This window comes from Loxodonta africana, chromosome 1, assembly GCF_030014295.1.
Source record: "Loxodonta africana isolate mLoxAfr1 chromosome 1, mLoxAfr1.hap2, whole genome shotgun sequence".
In the NCBI taxonomy this organism is placed as follows: domain Eukaryota; kingdom Metazoa; phylum Chordata; class Mammalia; order Proboscidea; family Elephantidae; genus Loxodonta; species Loxodonta africana.
Window position 1 is genome coordinate 31,864,437 of NC_087342.1, and position 20,477 is coordinate 31,884,913.

The 20,477-nt window shown below is 43.5% G+C and overlaps 1 protein-coding gene across 2 annotated transcripts in view; it reads left to right on the top strand.

The window, feature by feature from the left end:
- Positions 1-467: 467 nt before the first annotated feature.
- Positions 468-20,477, top strand: part of DCUN1D1 (defective in cullin neddylation 1 domain containing 1) — a 37,019-nt gene continuing 17,009 nt past the window's right edge. The window contains exons 1-3 of one of the 2 annotated variants that reach the window (XM_064279572.1): positions 468-560; positions 17,420-17,636; positions 18,887-19,055. In XM_064279572.1, coding sequence (XP_064135642.1) covers positions 558-560; positions 17,420-17,636; positions 18,887-19,055 — 389 coding nt within the window. In that variant the 5' untranslated portion in view covers positions 468-557. Of the gene's footprint in view, positions 561-15,007; positions 15,030-17,419; positions 17,637-18,886; positions 19,056-20,477 lie in introns of those variants that run through there. The other variant, XM_064279579.1, reaches the window with a different exon arrangement.

Below are 20,477 nucleotides of genomic sequence, written 5' to 3' on the forward strand. Positions count from 1 at the left end.
TGGTTAAGCTCTGAGCTGCTAACTGAGAGGTCAGTGGTTGGAACCCACCGTGCTCTCTGGGAAAGGTGCTGTCAGCTTCCGTAAAGGCTGCAGCCTTGGAAACTCTATGGGGCGGTTCTACTCTGTCCCATAGGGTCCTAGGAGTCAGAATGGACTGGACGGCAGTGGGTTTGTTTTGGGGAGCGAGTCCGGAATCGGCGCCTCAGCCACTCTGTGGCCGCCGGCCGGCCGGTTCCGGCCGCCGCGCCGAGTCTGCGTTGACACCAGCCGTAGACACCGGGGGCCCCGCGGAAGAAGCCGCGCGGAGGGGCGTCCGGCCCGCACGCGGCCCGCGCCGGGGCAGGTGGCGGGCGGCCGCCGGGGACCCCGCGTCCGGAGCCCGCGTGGGCCGCCGGGCCTGCGCCTCCCCGCGGCCGGGCTGCCTGCTCGGGCCCCGGCGGCCGCACTGCGCATGAGCGGGAGCCCGGCGAGCCCGTGCGAGGAGCCGCCGCCGCCGCCGCCGCCGTCCATTCGCTGCGGAGCCGGAGGAGGAGGGGAGCGGCCTGGAGGACACCAACATGGTGAGGGCCGAGCCGCCGCCGCCGCCGCCGCCGCTTCGGCCCGCGGCCTCCGCCCGCCTGCCGCCGCCGCCTGCCGCCGTCGCCGCCGCACTGCGCCCCCCGCCCGGCGCGCCGCTACGCGAGGGCCGGGGAGGCGGAGCGGCCGGGCCTAGTCGGCACCGCCGGGCCGGTGGGGGGCGCCGGGCGGGGAGGGGGCAGCGGCCCTGGCGGCCCATTGTGTCCGCCGGGACGGCCCGGGCCCGGGGCCCGGGGAGGTCGGACTTGGCCGGCCCGGGAGCTCGGACTTGGCCGGTGCCCTCGCCCCTCGCCCCTCGCCCCTCGCCCCGGCCCGACGCTCTTCCAGTGTGCCGGCAGTTGTGCTGGGGGCGGCTGTCGCCTCTTCCTTCCCTCTCCATCACCTCGCCGTGCGCCCCTCGCCTGTGGGAAGTGGGAGTTTGAGCGGCCGGTCGCTGGGGTTACATCCACCCTCTGCCGAGAACTGGGGAGCTGCGGAGCTTGGGGAAGGGGGGCAGGGGGCTCGGCGGGACTAGGGAAGTGCAACCTGTTCTTGTTCCCAAAAGCAGGGGAAAATGTACTTAGGACCAAAAGGCCACATATTTGCTGGGAGTCTGAGGAGTAAGTGCTTCATAATAGCAGTTAAAGGCCATTTGTGATTTTTTTTTTTCCAAACAGTTTGTCAAGTTACTTCTCCCCTCTTTTGTCTGAAAGAAATCATTTTACGAGCTTGGAGACCCTTGTTGGCAAGATTGCTGTTTCCATCTGTAATTGTGTGTCTGGCTCTGTACTGGACTCCTTGTGTTTTTCATAAGAGGCGTTTGGGGTTGCACAGGCTGAGCTTGACTCCATGCAGGTTACAGTGCGGAGTGGACACTGAAAATGATTCTTCCCTTCCTGCTGGTGGGGAACATGAGGGGGTCCCTGAGGAGGGTGTCCCTGTGTATGTGTGGAAGGGGTGCCCCAGCGTCTTTGTCTTTGTTTTTCGTTGGGCCTATCTCTGCCGAATGACACTTAGCGGGCCTGCTGAGAATTTGCATTTCCACCCCAGATATACTGAATCAGAATCTACATTTTAACAAGATCTCAAGGTGATTCTCATGTGTCACTTCCTGGGAACTTGTTAGAAGTACAAATTCTCAGCAGGGGTTCAAACTGGGCCTAAGCCTGATTTGTAAGAAAACTTTGCTGTGGAGTACAGGTTAATGTTTGAATTGATATTATGGTGTTAAAATATACACCAGGGAGTCTGTAAAGTTTCTGATGTCTTAAATAATTAGCAGTAATAGACCTTACTCCTAAAGTTTCTGGAACCTTGGCTGTAGAGGAGTAGTGAGAGCGTCGGGTGTGTGCTGTGAGCGGGTGTGTGCTGTGAGCGGGTGTGTGCTGTGAGCGGTAGTCTCCAGATGAGCAGCATCCATCCCCTGGCATCTGGGGCCTTGGTAATGCCCATCAGCTGTTCCGGAATCCAGACCTTATGTGGTTCATGTGAGACGTCAGGTTTGGTGGAGGCTTGGAACCTTCTGTCTTTTTGGTTAAATTTGGTAGTTTTGGAACTTAGCCATAACATATGGTGACAAGATAGCACTAATTAAAACTCTTTCTGTGGTTGGTCACAGTTCATGTGGCTAGAATTGTCTTGGTAGGCTCTTGTTAGTTTAGAAACTGTGCATTTAAGTATCTCCAATAGAGAGATAACTGTTTCTTGATAAAACTTTTGGGCTTGTGTTAGTTTTTTGGTGTGTCCACACAGCCTATTTCTTGAGCGCATGTTATTGTCAATTCTAGGAGAGACTTAAATGATGGGAAATACTTTGTATAAGGAAAAGTGTTCAATTAACCTCTCTCACTCTGCCTGTCACCACCCCCCCCCCCCCACAGAAAGAACAACAAAATACTCCAAAACTAGGCAATGTTAAGTTACTTTGGAAATTTTTTTTTTAAATGTTCAAAGTCTCTGGTTGTTTTTTTATTTGTAAGATGACAGAATTGGATTTGATGATTTCTACAATTCCATCCAATTTAAAAATGTTCTGATTCTGATGATTTTTATTAAATGTTGAGAGAAGCCTGTAGACTGGTTTTTATAGACTTACGGCAGCATAGAATTTTGAGAGCTGACGTGGTCTCAGATTATCTAACCCCCCTTCCCTTCTTTACAAAAGTAGAAACCGAGGTTTTGAGATTCGAGATTGTGAGATTATGGCAGAACTGAAATGATATTCCTGGGTCTGTCATTTCCCCCAGTGTTTGTAGTCATGCAAATCTCTTAACTCACGTCAAATCTAGAGAAATGGTTGAAAATCGGATTTGAAATTTATAGTACTCATTTAGACAGAGGAAAAACCAAATGTTATTAATGAATAAATAGTAAAACTCAAAGTAATGGATAATCAATGATGCTAATTGCTGTTTTTTATGGCTTTTTAAAAAAATATTTGGACTTTGAAATTTAAGATTTCATTCTCAAAACTACCAGGGCTTAGAAGTCCAAGTGATTGTGAGCCTGGACAGGCTGTCACTTCGGATTGTTCTTTTGCATACCCTCCAGGGGAGTCTGAACTCACTTTACAACTTTGAGCACCTGCTGTGTGCCAGGCACTGTTCCTAGGCACTGGGGGGTTAGGCGTGTCCCTGAGCAGACAGAAATCCTGCTCTGGTAAGGGGTGTGTTTTTCTAGGTGGACACATAATAGCCATAGTGTATCATTTTCTGTCTTAGTGTATTAGAAGGTGAAAGTGTTACCGGGAAGGAGATTGGGAGTGCTGGGGGTGGGGGGTGAGGCTGTAGAACGGTAAGCCTTACTATGAAGAGGTGAACTTTGGGCAGACTAGGAGACCAAGGAGTAAGCTCATCAGGATAGTGAAGAGAGAGTTTGAGGAAGAGTGAGCAGCCCTGGGTGTGAGTGCTGGGGGTAGGTGAGACCTGACAGGTGAGGAGGGCACCGTGAGCAATGTATGGGTTTTGGTTTTTATCCTGAGAGAAATGGGAAGCCAGTGACATATTCCGAGTGGTCTGATAGATCCGCTGTTTCTGTTATCCCATAGTGCCCTATTACATTATACATCGTTTTTTAAGATAAGAAAAAGCTTTGGTGCAGTCTTCTTTACTCTCCAGCAAGCAGCTTCGTTGCATAGATTCTGTTTAAGGTGACCGTCCAAAACCAAACCTAAACTTGTTGCCGTCGAGTTGATGCCAACTCATAGTCATCCTATAGGACAGGTAGAGCTGTCCCACAGGGTTTCCAAGACTGAAATCTTTCCTGGAGCAGACTGCCACATCTTTCTCCCGTGGAGCTGCTGCTGAGTTTGAACCACAGACCTTTCAGTAAGCAGCTGAGTGCTTAACCACTGTACCACCAGGGCTCCTGATAACTGTTCAGTGTTCAATAAAAACTTGTTGCCAAAAAAACAACCAAAAAGTAACTAACGGACCATCCAGTTTACCTAGCCACGATAAGGGTAATAAAAACCAGCCAGCAAAACCTCTTTCATAGGTTGCTTTTGAATGATTCTGGTAGTTTGCCTGTAGTTTAATGGCTGTATGCGGAAAATTGAGCCTTTAGGGAGAAAGAAAGGAAATTAGCATTTATTGAGAGCATACTGTCAGCTAGTCTAACAAGGGACAACCGTTATCTTTAGTCTCCACTCCAACTTGGGAGGTAGGTGTTACTACCTCCTTTTAACATGTGGGGAAACCCTGGTGGCCTAGTGGTTAAGAGTTACGGCTGCTAACCAAAAGGTCGGCAGTTCTAATCCACCAGGCGCTCCATGGAAACTCCATGGGGCAGTTCTACTCTGACCTATAGGGTCGCTATGAGTCGAGGGCAGTGGGTTTGGTTTAACATATGTGGACGGCAGTGGGTTTGGTTTAACATATGTGGAAATGCAAGTTTAGCCCTTCTGAATGGTTTCACCAAGGTAGAGAGCTAATGTGTGTCATCACGGCCTACTCCCCCCTCTTCCCCAGGGTTTCATGCTTTCTTGTGGGTAAGGAAACCTTTACTTCCAGTGCTCCGTTTTTCTGCCTCTCTGCATTTAGAGCTATTGATTGGAGCCACTTGGTTTTGTCAGCGATCTTTTTACGAAAGACTGTGGTAAGACTATCATAGTTTTCTTCCTGTTTCATTACTTGCCTTAAAAATAACCTAGTACCCCCCCCTCCTTTTTTGCCTTAATATTTGAAATTGTAAACATTTTCTTATATTTTCTGGCCAAACCAAATTGAGGCCTAGTTATGTTTCCACATGAAATCAAATGATCTGATGTAAACATTCAAGCGATTGAAAAAACTATTTTGGTGCATGTGGTAAAAAAGAAAAAAAGGAAAGTAAAATTAACTCAGTGTGGTGATAGTCTTTTTTTTTTTTTCCATTTTAATTGAGCAGATCTCACTTGAGTCAAGTGGCTGTTTTGACTGCGTCTCACATATTGGGCTAAGCATAATGCAAATCTGGGAGAAGGTTCCCTTTGAAACACCAGTGTGCGGTGTTCAGCTTGCGATAGTATCAGCCGTGACATTGGGTGATGCGAGATAGTTCCACGCAGGATCTAGTTGCTTTGTGGACACAAACAAGCTCTTGAATAAGCAGCTGGCTATCCAGTTTACCTGGCCACTTTAGGTGGATATCCCCCACTCAAGAAAAGGCAAAAACAAAGGGAAAAAAAGCTATCAAAACACTTTTGTCACTTTGTTGAATTCCCGTTGTATAATTAGTATCTGATCACTGAATGTAACTAGGCTGTTTTGTTGTCAGTGTCATAGAATTTTGAGATACACTTTTTTTTTAATAATTTTTATTGCGCTTAAGTGAACGTTTACAAATCAAGTCAGTCTGTCACATATAAACTTATATACACCTCACTCCATACTCCCACTTACTCTCCACCTAATGAGTCAGCCCTTCCAGTCTCTCCTATCGTGACAATTTTGCCAGTTTCTAACCCTCTCTACCCTCCTGAGAGATATACTTTTAAGGAGTTATTTTCTAAAGAATTCTGTTGCATTTTACTTTCGAACCTCGCAGTACTGAGTGCAGAGGTAAGTTGTTGAAATCCATGGCCCATTCCCCTTCATATACAGGGTATGTTTACGTCATTTCAGCGGACATCTAAAGTGCTTACTATCCATAGGATTCCAGCATTTCTGAATTTGGGAACTGAGTAGATAGCAAATCTTAGCATCAGGATATGTCATTTTTCAAAGATCATTTATTTGAAATTTCTTTAAATATGTAGTCTATGGTCAGGAGAAAGCCAATTTAAATCAGTTGCCTTGACTGCTTGTTAGATGTTCAGGAAATAAGTTTGGGAGAATCATGTGAAATGTGAATGGCTAACAGTATTTAGGAGCCCTGGTGGTGCAGTGGTTAAGAGCTCATCTGCTAACCAAAAGGTCGGCAGTTCGAATCCACCAGGCACTCCTTGGAAACCCTATGGGGCAGTTCTGCTGTGTCCTGTGGGGCCACTATGAGTCAGAATTGACTTGATGGCAGTGGATTTGGGTTTGTTTTTGGTAACACAGTATTTGAATGGGTTATTTCTATCCCATTATCATAGGTAATCATGAATTAGCCAGAAAAAATTATTTTTAATAGTCAGTGCAGTTTTCTCCAAACCAGAATCAAAACATTTATTCCATTTACAGAAGTAGTCATCATTTGAATAATCTAATAATTATGGGGTTGGGGAGGAGAAAATCCTTTGTATTTCCATTAATGGAATTAAAAAAAAAAAAACTGAGGAAAAGTCTACAAACACCTACAGAACCAGTTTGAATCTTTTAGAGATACCTTAGCGGGATATTTTTTTTTTTCAGGAGGCTGACCACTGTGCGCTATACCATTGTGTATAATAATTACTTTGTATAATCTGTTACTCCACATTTATTAGTAGTGCAGTACTTCTTAAAGATTAATTTTAACTGTCATTCAGTCAAAGTGCAGGAAATTTATGAATCAGTGTTAGAGAAACAGGCACAGACCTTGTTGTTGTTAGGTGCCATCAAGCTGGTTCCGACTCATAGCGACCCCCCATGTACAACAGAATGAAACACTGCCCAGCCCTGTGCCATCCTCACAATCGTTATGCTTGAGCCCATTGTTGCAGGCACCGTGTCAATCCATCTCATTGAGGGTCTTCCTCTTTTTCGCTCACCCTCTACTTTACCAAGCATGATGTCATTTTGCAGGGACTGGTACCTCCTGATAACATGTCCAAAAGACTTGGGACGAAGTCTCACCATTCTTTCTTCTAAGAAGCATTCTGGCTGTACTTCCAAGACAGATTTGTTCATTCTTCTGGTAGTCCATGATATATTCAGTACTCTTTGCCAACACTGTAATTCAAAGGCATCAATTCTTCTTTGGTCTTCCTTATTCATTGTCTTGCTTTTGCATGCATATGATGTAATTGAAAGTACCATGGCTTGGGTAGGCACCTTAGTCCTCAAAGTGACATTTTTGCTTTTTAATAACACTTTAAAAAGGTCTTTTGCAACAGATTTGCCTAATGTAATGCCTGCTGCTGCTTCCATGGCTGTTGATTGTGTATCCAAGTAAAATGAAATCCTTGACAACTTCAGTCTTTTCTCTGTTTATTGTGATGTTGCTTACTGGCCCAGTTGTGAGGGTTTTTGTTTTCTTTATGTTGAGGTGTAATCCATACTGAAGGCTGTGGTCTTTCATCTTCATCAGTAAGTGCTTCAAGTCCTCCTCACTTTCAGCAGCAAGGTTGTGTCATTGGCATGTTGCAGGATGTCAGTGAGTCTTCTTCCAATCTTGATGCCACATTCTTCTTGTTATAGTCCAGCTTCTCGGATTATTTGCTCAGCATACAGATTGAATAGGTATGATGAAAGGATGAAACCCTGATGCACACCTTTCCCGATTTTAAACCATGCAGCATCCCCTTGTTCTGTTTAAATGACTGCCTCTTGATCTATGTGAGCACAGTGAAGTGTTCTGGAATTCCTATTCTTCGCAATGTTGTCCATAATTTGTTATGATCTACACAATCAAATGCCTTTGCATAGTCAGTAAAACACAGGTAATGTCTTTCTGGTGTTCTTTGCTTTCAGCCAAGATCTATCTGCCATCAGCAGTGATATCCCTCATTCCATGTCATGTTCTGAATCTGGCTTGGATTTCTGACAGTTCTTTGTCCATTCGTTGCTGCAACTGTTTTTCAGAGATCTTCAGCAAAATTTACTTTTGTGTGATGTTAATGATTATGTTAGTCATCTAGTGCTGCTATAACAGAAATACCACAAGCAGATGGCTTTAACAAAGAGAGATTTATTCTCTCATAGTCTAGTAGGCTACAAGTCCAAATTCAGGGTGTTAGCTCCAGGGGAAGGCTTTCTCTGTTGGCTCTGGAGGAAGGGCTGTTTCATCGCTCTTCCTTGGCCTAGGATGTTCTCTGCACAGGAACCTCGGGTACAAAGGACACACACTGTCCTGGCACTGCTTTCTTGGTGGTATGAGGTCCCCCATGTCTTTCCGCTTGCTTCTCTCTTTTATATCTCAAAAGAGATTGGCTTAAAGTTTTCACGAAAGGAGAGACTGGAAGGGCTGACTCATTAGGGGGAAAGCAAGTGGGAGTAAGGAGTAAGATGTATATTAACTTATATGTGACAGACTGACTTGATTTTAAACATTCACTTGAAGCTCAATAAAAGTTAATAAAAAAAAAAAGAGATTGGCTTAAGACAATATCTAATCTCGTAGATCTCATCAATATAACTGCCACTAATCCATCTCATTACATCATAGTGTTAGGATTGACAACACTTGGGGAAATCACATCAGCTGACAAAATGGTAGACAATCACAAAATACTGGGAATTATGACCTAGCCAAGTTGACAGACATTTTGGGGGTACACAGTTCCACCCATGACAATAATATTGGTCAATAATTTCTGCATTCCTTTTTTTGGAATGGTCACAAGTATGGATGTCTTTCAGTCAGTCAGCCCGGTAGCTGTCTTTCAGATTTCTTGGCATAGATGAGTGCGTGCTTCCAGCATTGCAGCCCCTTGTTGAAACATCTCAATTCCTGGAGCCTGGTTTTTTGCCAGTGCCTTCAGTGAAGCTTGCACTTCTTCAATATCATGATGACCATATCTTTTTGGTACAGTGACTCTATTCCTTCCGTTTTCTTTTGATGCTTCCTGTGCCACCCAGTATTTTCCCTGTAGAATCCTTCAGTATTGCAACTTGGGGTTTGAATTTTTTCTTCAGTTCTTTCAGTTTGAGAAAGGCCAACCATGTTCTTCCCTTTTGGTTTTCTAACTCCAGGCCTTTGCACATTTCATTATAATGCTTTGTCTTCTTGAACCGGCCTTTAAAATCTGCTGTTCAGCTCTTTTACATCATCATTTCTTCCTTTCGCTTTAGCTACTCTACTTTCAAGAGCAACTTTTAGGGTCTCTTCTGACATCCATTTTGGTCTTTTCTTTCTTTCCTGTCTTTTTAATGACCTCTTTCTTCATGTGTGATGTCCTTGATGTCATCCCACAACTAGTCTGGCCTTTGATTGTTAGTGTTCAGTGAGTCAAATCTATTCTTGTGATCCGTAAATTCAGGTGGGATATACTCAAGGTTGTACTTTGGCTCTCATGGGCTTGTTTTAATTTTCTTCAGCTTCAACTTGAGTTTGCGTATGAGCAATTGATGGTCTGTTCCATAGTTGGCCCCTGGCCTTGTTCTGATGATGTGGAGGTTTTCTATCATCTCTTTCTGCAGGTGTAGTTGATTCCTGTGTATTCCACCTGGTGAGGTCCATGTGTATAGTCACCGTTTGTCGTGAAAAAAGGTATTTGCAATGAAGAAGTCATTGGTCTTGCAGAATTCTATCATGTGATCTCTGCCATCGTTTCTATTACCAAGCCCATATTTCCCAGCTACAGATCTTTCTTTGTTTCCAGCTTTTGAATTCCAGTCACCAGTAATTATCAATGCTTCTTGATTGCATGTTTGATCAATTTCAGACTGCAGAAGTTGGTAAAAATCTTCAATTGCTTTATCCTTGGCATTAGTATTTGATAGGTAAATTTGAGCAACAGCTGTATTAACTGGTCTTCCTTGTAAGCGTATGGATATTATGCTATCACTGACAGCATTGTACTTCAGGATAGATCTTGAAATGTTCTTTTTGACAGTGAATGTGATGCCATTCCTCTTCAAGTTGTCATAGTAGACCATCTGATTGTCCGATTCAGAATGGCCAATGCCAGTCCGTTTCAGCTCACTAATGCCTAGGAAGTGTTCCATTTCATTTTTGACAACTTCCAGTTTTCCTAGATTCATTCTTTGTACATTTCAGGTTCTGATTATTAATGGATGTTTGCAGCTGTTTGTTCTCATTTTGAGTTGTGCCACATCAGCAAATGAAGGTCCTGAAAGCTTGACTCCATCCATGTCATTAAGGTTGACCCTACTTTGAGGAGGCAGCTCTTCTCCAGTTGTCTTTTGAGTGCCTTCCAACCTGGTGGGCTCATCTTCCAGCATTATATCAGACAATGTTCCGCTGTTCTTTTAGGCACGGACTTAAACATATGTCATTATTCTAAACTGCAGATTATAATTTCAAAGATTGCTATTTGAAGGTTGTTTGCTTAATATTTGAAATTGTACGCATTTCCTTATGTTTTCTGACCATAACCTGTGTGTGTAGCGTCCTTCCCCCTCAGGGTTTCATGCTTTCTCCTCGGTAAGGAAACCTTTACTTCCAGTGTCCTGTTTTTCTACCTCTGCATTCAGAGCTATAGATTGGAGCCGCTTGGTTTTGTCAGCTAGAATAGACTGTGGCAGGACTAACATATTTTTCTCCCTGTTGTATTAAAAAAAAGTTGTATTACTTGTCTTAAAAATACCCTATTACCCTCTCTCGACCTCCCCACCACCCAAAAAAAAACGCTGAAGAGAAGTTTCTTCCCTGTACTAGCTTTTTAATTGGGTGGAAGGAATGCTTAATAGGGAACGTTTAATCAGAATGCAAGTTGTTTACATTTGAAAGGAGAAAGGTCAATTACTTATTTGACTTTTCCATAAAATAGGTGAAGAAATGTTTTCAGTTCCTCTCCCCTTCCCCAGCACCCTGAGTGGTTGCACTTTATCCTGTTTGCTTTCTCTTTCACTTGGGGACAATGTAGAATAAATGGAAAGACAACCTGAAGCTGGGTACCAGGGTTTTCCTTCGTGGCCCTGCTGCTTTTTCTGAAGTCTGTCTCTAGATGAGTAACGCTTGGAGGCTTGGTTTTCCCATCTATAACCACCTCGCTGGATTGTTAAAAATTAAATACCTAACACGGTGCCTGGCACACAGTAGGATCCGAGGAATGCTAGCTGCCGGTGTTGTGGTTGTGGTGGTTTATGAACATACATTTTCTTTTGCTTTTTTCTCTGGAGCATTCTTCTTTCCTTCATAGACATGGAAGGGGCCCCTGCTGGGTGCTACTTATAGTTCTTGGAGTTTAATCTGAATTAATTTTTGTAAACCTTCACACCCTTTTTACAGATGAAGAAATTGAAGCAGTATTAAATAATTTTCCCAAAGTTTCACAGCAATTAAGCGGTACAGTGAGGATTAAAATCCTGCCGATCTGGCTCAGGAGTTGGCTCTCTTAACTAATGGTCATATTATACTGTTCTCTGTGCAGGCAGAAGAGAGTTGCCAGCCAGTCCTGCTGAGATTCTTAGCCTGACTTTCCTGTAGTAGAACTTTGCCCCTAGGTGAAATTCCTGGGAACTCGTCTGCTCTGTGGAACTGATTTTTCCTGCACTTTAGATTTCAGACTAGAATCTATGAAGACTTTTTAGAGAGTGGTGTAGGATATTGGTAACATTTGCCTACATGTGCAGAATACTGTGTTTCATATATAGAAAGTATGGTTACCTGGGCTAAGACTACCAGTTGCTGTCAGGTGAACTCCCACTCGTGGCAACCCCGTACATGTCAAAGTGCTTCTGTGCCCCATAGGGTTTTCAGTGGCTATTTTTTGGAAGTAGATCCCAGACCTTTCTTCCAGGGAGCCTCCAGGTGGGTTCAAGCCTCCAGCGTTTCTGGTAGTAGGGAGTGTATTAATTGTTTGTGCCAACCAGGGACTCCAGACTAAAACTAGCTCTTCTACATTTCAGATGAAGTTAAACTGTAAACCATATGGTAATCACATGAGAAAGAGCCCTGGTGGAGCAATGGTTAAAGCCCTCAGCTGCTTATCAGAAGGCTGGTGGTTGGAACCCACCAGCATCTCTGGGAGAAAAGAGCTGGGGATCTACTCCTGTAAAGATTATAGCATAGGAAACCCTATGGGACAGTTCTACCCTGTCCTTTAGGGTCATGAGTTGGAATTGACTTGACAGCATACAACAGTACCAATCACATGAGAATCAACATACAGAGTTTTTAGTGAGAATTATGAGTGATTGGAGCCCTGGTGATATAGCGGTTAAGAGCTACAGCTGCTAACCAGAAGGTCACCAGTTCAGATCCACCAGGCACTCCTTGGAAACCCTAAGGGGCATTTCTGCTCGGTCCTGTAAGGTCACTATGACTCTGAATTGACTCAAGAGCAAAGGGTTTATGAGTGATTATTGAAATATTTTGCCTTTTGTAAGCTGGATTCATTGAATCTGGAGATAACTAGAATTGAGTTAGAAAATTAGTTCTTTAAAAAATATAAAAGCCTAGATGTCTGTTTCATTCTGGAATTCAGACTGAAGTAGTAACTTAAGAGCAAAACGATGAAAAACTCAGAATTATAGAATTAGTAAAGAAAATACAGAATCCTTGATGGAGCAGGAGAAAAGTGGGATGCAGACCTCAAACTCTAGTTAAGAAAAAAAAAAACAATGGTCTGAGTGAGACTGGAGGAACCCCAGAGGTCATGGCCCCTGGACTCTCTGTTAGCCCAAAACTAAAACCATTCCTGAAGCCAACTCTTCAGACAAAGATTAGACTGGACTATAAGACATAAAATGATACAGATGAGAAGCATGCTTCTGAGCTTAAGTAGACGCTTGAGACTATGCGGCCAGCGCCTGTCTGGAAGCGAGATGAGAAGGCAGGCGGGGACAGGAGCTGGTTGAATGGACACGGGGAATACAGGGTGGAGAGAAGGAGTGTGCTGTCACATTGTAGGGAGAGCAACTCAGGTCACAACTGTGTGTGTAAGCTTTTGTATGAGAAACTGACATGAATTGTAAACTTTCACTTAAAGCACAATAAAAAATAAATAGAAGTGGAAGACAAAAATAAAAGAAAATACGTCTTAATTTTTTTTGCTTTTAAAAATATTGCTTATCCATAAAAATTATTTCTACTCTGAAATTGTTAAGATTTAGCTGATTGGAAAGTCATTTTCCATGTTCATTGTTTTTCATGGAGGAAATACAGGAAGAATTTAACTTTATTATCATTCTTGTTATTTTTTACTATAGAGCCTTTCTGAGCCCCTTCTGTTGGCAGTGGATTTGATAGGTTCAGTGGATAAAGGTCCTCCACTGTTTGACACTTGGCTGCGGCCAAAGGTTTTGCCACAATTGTGTATTTTTTAGATAAGCTGCTATTTTAAATGTAAATCTTAAATTCCTTGATTGAAAAACAATCTGAACATGGGCTAGATTTAAGCTTTAAACAATATGGTTTAACAACCTGCCCTTTTTTTATTTTGGAAAGATGAGCAAGTGGTTCTTACTGTTTAGAATACGATCGTATTTCTAACGTGGGTAATCTTTGAGACAGTTGTAATTAGCTTTCTATTACGAGAGGCAGGATTTCTCTTTTTCTCCCTCCCCTCTTCTTTCTTTCTGCTAGTATTAAAAATAATCAGAGCACATCCTTTGTTTTATACATTTTTATACTGAACAGTACTGAATATTCTTGAAAATTTAATAATATCTGGATGGTTTTAGGAAACCGTGGTGGCGTAGTGGTTAAGTACTATGGCTGCTAACCAAGAGTTCAGCAGTTCAAATCCACCAGTCGCTCCTTGGAAACTCTGTGGGGCAGTTCTACTCTGTTCTGTAGGATCGCTGTGAGTTGGAATCAACTCGATGGCAGTGGGTTTGGTTTGGTTTTTTGGATGGTTTTAACGTTTGCCACTCAAGACTGTATTGCCTAATCTTACTGGCCGCTCTGGTTTGCTCCTTTTAAATAAGTCTTAAAGTAAGTGGCATGTACTGCCTTTGCGTGCTGAATCATTATAGCTATCATGTGTTTTTGCTTTTAAGAAGATCCCCACTGGGTTTGTAGTAGAAAGAAAGAAAATCCGTCTGTTTCTTCCTGTACCCGTTTTCTCTCCACCCTCATCCCCTATTTATGTACTATTTTATGTATTATACTTTATATATTATACATTTATATGTTACATTTTAATACTCTTCTCTGGTGAGTCATCTTAGAAATTTAAACCTTTGAGGCCATATTCCAAATCAGAGCACTTTGCCTGGTGCTCCCACATGGCTGGGAACAGGGTTGGGAGTCTTCTAGCTGTGCTCCCCCGACTCTACTCCTGGATGGCCCTTGAGAATATGGAACTACTACACTCCTAGTAGGTAACGAGGAGGAGCCCTGTGGCGCAGGGCTTAGGTGCTCAGGTGCTAATCAAAAAGCCCGCAGTTTGAACCCACCAGCTACTCTCAGAGAGAAAGATGTAGTAGTCTGCTTCCATAAAGATTACAGCCTTGAAAACCCCAGATGGCAGTTTTACTCTGTTCTGTAGGGTCGCCATGAGTGGGAATTAGCTCGATGGCAGCAGGTTTAGGAGAACGAGTGTTAACATTTATTCTGGATGCCGGGAGCCCATGGAGAAATGGTGAGAGTGCATTGTAAGTGCAAGAAGGGGCGGGCACTCATCAGACCCTGCAGGAAGGGAATTAGGACCTGGCCTTGTGTTGGGTTTGGCGGGAGCCCAGGCTATGAGTTCCCTGCCAGGTGTCGCTCATTTTTCTTAAAATATACTGACATGGCCCCACCTAACAAATTCTTACTTAAACCAGTTAGTTTACCGTTGCATACATTTTTTTTCCCCAGGTACTGTGACATGGAATTAAATCACTCGTATGGTTTTGTTATTAGTTCGTGTGGGTAAGATAATTTTTCATCTCTTTGCTCCCCTAAGTCTCTAACATCTTGCTCAGAGGCAGGAGATCACTGAAAGGGTGAGCTGCTCTTTTTGGCTTGCAGAGGCGACCAAAGTTGTGTTTTCCTTCCTCTCTTCAACAGAGGTGGTGGAAGTTTCAAGGAGCAGAATGGTGGATTTGATACCGTATAATTTTGATGATTTTTCTGCATTTAGCTTTTAGGAGAATGGGGAAAAAGTCAGGCAAAGAAGTTATATCACATTTAATTAAAATGTAATTATCAGGGTGGGCCTGGGGTGGGTCCACTTCCAGGTTAATCTGCAGCACTGTACAGTGGTCACCGATGATCACAGTGGCCATCCGGTACTTCCCTGTTCTTCATGTAGCTATGTGAGTATCTACATCTGTATACTGTATTTATTTGGGGAGAAAGATAACACTAGCAAGCATGAAACCAGTTTTTCATAACAAAAGTTGAAATCAAAATGGCTTTCTTGTTAATTTTCAGTTAAAGAGAAAGTTAAATTAGGGTAGTTATCTTCTTTGGAGGAAACCCTGGTTGCGTAGTGGTTAAGTGCTACGGTTGCTAACCAAGAGGTTGGCAGTTCGAGTCCGCCAGGCGCTCCTTGGAAACTCTACAGGGCAGTTCTCCTCTCTCCTATAGGGTCGCTATGAGTTGGAATTGACTCGACAGCAGTGGGTTTGGTTTTTGGTTTTGTCATCTTTGGCATTCAGTTTCAGTATAGGTTAGTTGTAATTAAATAGTAAATCTTGAGAAGGAGGTGTTTTTTCAAAGGGGGAAGAACTCTGGAGATTTGAGAGGTTGTGTGGTCTCCTGGGAATGGGTTCCCTGGTGTCCAGGTGGCAGAGTTATCAGTGAAGCCGCAGGAGGTTAGTGAATCGGTAGTGTCCTGGCTTTACTGGGGCAGAGAGGTTGACATTTTAATCTGTGACCCTAAGCAGTAACACAGAGAGAGACATGTGGCTGACAGATCAGACTCTGGGGCATAAACGTGTTTTTCATATTGCAGGAGAATAGGGTTAGTTTTCATACTTGATTTTGCATAGGCTCGTTTGTACTCTGAGATGGGGTTTTTTCCTGAAAAGTTGAAAAGCTTTATAAAGAGCTACAAGCAGCAGTGTGATTTATGGAATGATCACTAAGACTTGGATTCATGAGGACTCTCTGTTCTTGCTCCATTTCTACTAATAACAACCTGGGTGGTTTTTAGACAGACTTCTCAACCTTCTGGGTCTGTTCCTTCATCTGAACAGCGGGGGGATTGGGGTTTGTGATCTGTTGCTTTGGACCCAGATCAAAGATTCTGGGGTTCTCAGATGTGTTGCTTAGATCACAGTATATCTATTAATGTATGCCCTAAAGCCAAAAAAAACCCGTTGCTGTTGAATTGATTCTGATTCATAGCAACCCTATAGGACAGGGTAGAACTGCCCCATAGGGTTTACAAGGAACAGCTGGTGGATTTGAACTGCCAACCTTTTGGTTAGCAGCTGAGCTCTTAAACACTGTGCCACCAGGGCTCTGCTGTGTGCCCTGCTCCTGTATGGCAGCTCAGGAGGAATCCACGTGTTTTGCTGAGAGAGGTGTTGGGTTTTGGGAGGGGGAGAGTCACAGTGGGAGGTTGAGATTGCATGGGAGGCCAGCATGGGGGAGGGCTGGGCTGGAAGGGGAGACCGTGGCCCCTGATACCGGGAGAGTAGGGGGAGAACGTGGCCCTTGATACTGGGAGAGTGGGGGGAGAACGTGGCCCTTGATACCAGGAGAGTGGGGGGAGAACGTGGCCCTTGATACTGGGAGAGTGGGGGGAGAACGTGGCCCTTGATAGCGGGAGAGTGGGGGGAGAACATGGTCCTTGATAGCGGGAGAGTGGGGGGAGAACGTGGCCCTTGATACTGGGAGAGTGGGGGAGAACGTGGTCCTTGATACTTGGAGAGTGGGGGGATAATGTTGCCCTTGATACTGGGGGAGAGGGGAGAACATGGCTCTTGATACTGAGAGAGTGGGGGGAGAACGTGGCCCTTGATACTGGGAGGGAAAAGGAAGAACATGGCCCTTGATACTGGAAGAGGGGAGGGCCTGTTTGCCCTGCCTCATTTCGCTTTGGGTTCAGGCCAGATTAAGAAATGAATGTCCATGGATGTGGGGCCACGAGAAGAGGTTATCACAAGTTTGGTTTCAGTTTAAACCAAACCTAGTGCCGTCGAGTCGATTCCGACTTATAGCCAGCCTATAGGATAGACTAGAACTGCCCCATAGGGTTTCCAAGGAGTGCCTGGCAGATTGAAACTGCCTACCCTTTGGTTAGCAGCTGTAGCACTTAACCGCTTCGCCACCAGGGTTTCCACACCTGTTAATTTCATGGTTCCCCAGGGCCATTTGGCTCTCCTGGCTGGTGAGATAAGGTCACCTTCTCTCCACCCCTTTTATACATCTCTTTTGGAGCTTTGTGCTTGGTCAGGGTTTTGTGAGCATCTGCACTTCTCTTCCAGAGCCTTCATGCACGCTCTCGGGCTCCACCTTTAGGAAAATGCAGGGTGGTTGAGCCTTTTTTTGCCTCTGTCCTGGTTTCTTTTTCAAAACTATTAACGAATTTTATGTTTCAGGTTTTTTTTTTTTTTAATCTTTCTTTCTCATTAATAGTAGATAAAAAATAAGTCAAATTTAAAGATGTTAGTGTTTTATGAAGAAAAAGCGTTGCTAAGAGTGATTAGTCTTATAATTTCACGCACAGTCTCAGTTTATTTTCTGGTTTCAATAGAACAAGTTGAAATCATCGCAGAAGGATAAAGTTCGTCAGTTTATGATCTTCACACAATCTAGCGAAAAAACAGCAGTAAGTTGTCTGTCTCAAAATGACTGGAAGTTAGATGTTGCAACAGACAATTTTTTCCAAAATCCTGAACTTTATATACGAGAGAGTGTGAAAGGATCACTGGATAGGAAGAAGTTAGAACAACTGTACAATAGATACAAAGGTAAGTGTTTGCTCATGGCCTTCAATATTTTGAATCTGGTTGTCCAGCGTTAATGTGCTTGTTCTAAGAACGCAAAGAATACACAGAACGTAAACAGATTGGTTTGGTGTATCCCAAGAACTCTGTAGATCTTGGAACTAGTTCAAGAGGTCTGAGAGGAGAAATTATTTTCCCCTTTTCACTAGAATTTCTTCTTAGATTCTTTCTTTTCTTTTTGTTTTTCTCCCATTAGGTATCTAGTTTGAGAAGGCGGAGGGAGGGATGTGTTTTTTTCTCATTTTTATAAAATGTAGCTGAACCAGATTTTAAGAAAAGCTGGACAATTTCACTAGTTTTTTAAAAAGAATTGATTAAAGTAATGCATACTTTCATAATACATAATGAATAAAGAAAAGCATAGTCATTTCTCCATCTTGCCCTTATTTATCCACCCAGGTTAGCCAGTATTTAATAGCTGGGTTGGATCCTTCCATCCTTTTCTGTTACGTTTATGTAGAAATACGCATACAGTGTTTCCTCACAGATTCTGCAAAAAATGGATGTATATTGTATATATAGCTCATGCTTACAAGTCAAAGATTATTTGAATTTTTTTTTTTTTTGCTTAGAGATATTGCCAGATGACTTGTGGAAAGGTGCTTGGGGGGTCACAGCGGCAGTGTATGTGCGTGCCTCGTGCTCCTAGTATTTGTCGGTGTTTTTAATTTTTGCCTGTCTTATTAGTAAATAAAAAAAAAAATTTTTTTTTTTTATTAGTAAATATTGGTAGTTCTCCTTATTAAACAATAGTTTACATTGTTGAGGTGGGGATTGAATTAGATAGTCTCCCTGATATTCTCTCAAGAAGTGAACTGTGGTTAAGGTGTACTTTCTTTTAATGTGATACTGTTTCCTTAGAATGCCCCCTTAAAGAAAATCTGGGTATTTTCAGTTAGAATCCCTTATCCCTATATAGAAATGTTGGGTATTTTTGACTGTGGGACATTTTTCACATGGACATATGAGACTTTTTATATTATTGTTAAGTGTCCATCTGCACATTCACCCTGCTGACCATCTTAAGATGCTGTTTAGGGTGCAGAGTGGCCTTACATGTTAAATGGGAAAAATTTCTGGCAGTACTATTGCTTCATGGTTTTGGCATCTGAGATCATTTTTCAATGGGACATAAAGTGTTACCTTTTTCAGTTTTGGGGGAGGTAGCACAGTACATTGTGGCACTAATTTCATATTGTGCTGCTATTTTTAAGATCCTCAAGATGAAAATAAAATTGGAATAGATGGTATCCAGCAGTTCTGTGATGACCTGGCCCTGGACCCGGCCAGCATTAGTGTCTTGATCATCGCATGGAAGTTCAGAGCAGCCACCCAGTGTGAGTTCTCCAGACAGGAGTTCATGGACGGCATGACGGAGTTAGGGTGAGTCCGGGGTGGCCCCAGGAGACTGGGCACCTTACAGTCAGGGTCACTGTAGAACTGCATTGTCTTGAACTGCAGAATGTAAGTAGAGTGATCACTGGCCCACAGACATCGGTAGAGGTAGAGATGGGCCAGCCTGCCAGGTTCCCGCAGTGCACGGTCACGGGCATTGCCAGGCACTGTGTGGCAAGGCCTGTGCCATTCGTGTTATACTTTATTCATTAACGTTAAAATTACTACGCTGTACTATTCCACGTGGATAAGTGAAATGAACAAGTTTGTAAGTTATTTCCTAGTGGGAGGCCGTGAAATTTGAACTTATATAAAATCCTCTAATTTTAAACTGGAAGGTACCTTAAGGTACTAATCACTTTCCCCCACCTCTGCCTTGACAACTGATTAGCTAAATGTCTTTGGATAAGTAGACCGAAAAAGTTACGAGTGAGTAGGTTTTACTAATGACCTATGATTTCTCTTTAACGAGACTGCAGAAGCATTCAGCCTGTGTGTAGGTGACAGGCTGCTCTTTCTGTTTTCAGCAGGCCGTTTTGAATAATAATAGTTAATATTTATTGAGCATTTACATTATTTCAAAAACAGTACTAAATACTTCACCTACTTCTTCAGAACAACTCTGTGAGGGAAGTAGTGTTTATATCCCCATTTTAGAGATGTGGAGAATGATAGAATTAGGAAGTATTAGAGCTAAGTTTTGAACCCAGGTGTTCTGATTCTTGAGCCTGAGGGACGTTGTAATCAGCCAGGGTTCAGTTATAAGACAAAAAACTGCACCAGTAATTTGAAAAGGGAAATTTTAATATAAAAAATTGTTTACTAAGTAAAAAGTAGTTAACTACTGTTGTTGTTGGGTGCTTTGGGGTTGATTTTGACTCATAGTGATCCCATGTGACACAGCAGCACTGCCCATAGGGTTTTCTAGGCTGTAGTCTTTACAAAGCAGATGGCCAGGTCTTTCTTCTGCAGAGCCACTGGGTGGGTGTGAACTGCCAACCTTTTGGCTGTCTGTCAAATGCTTAACTATTGCGCCACCAGGGCTCCTTGGTTAACCACTAAAAGGGGTAAAATAAAACTAGTGTCCAACAAGTAGCAACTGCAGGAAGCAGCTACCACCCTGGGCTGAGGGAAGTGAACAAGGAAGGAACTTAGAAACTTCTGAGGTCCCCACGAGACTGAGATTCAGACCTGGGAGGAAAGGGCGTGACTGCCGGGGGAACACATGCCCCGATGCCTACTGCCACTCTGGTGCAGAGGAAGCTTGCTCACCGCCGCTTGCGGAGGAGCTGGGAGAGCTGCTGCCGCTGTGGTGAACACTGCAGGCACCTCCCAGCACATGAAAACCCTCGCCCCAGTGCAGAAAACAGGCCAGGATAGGGAAAGCTCCTTTTTCCCCTCAGCCTTAGC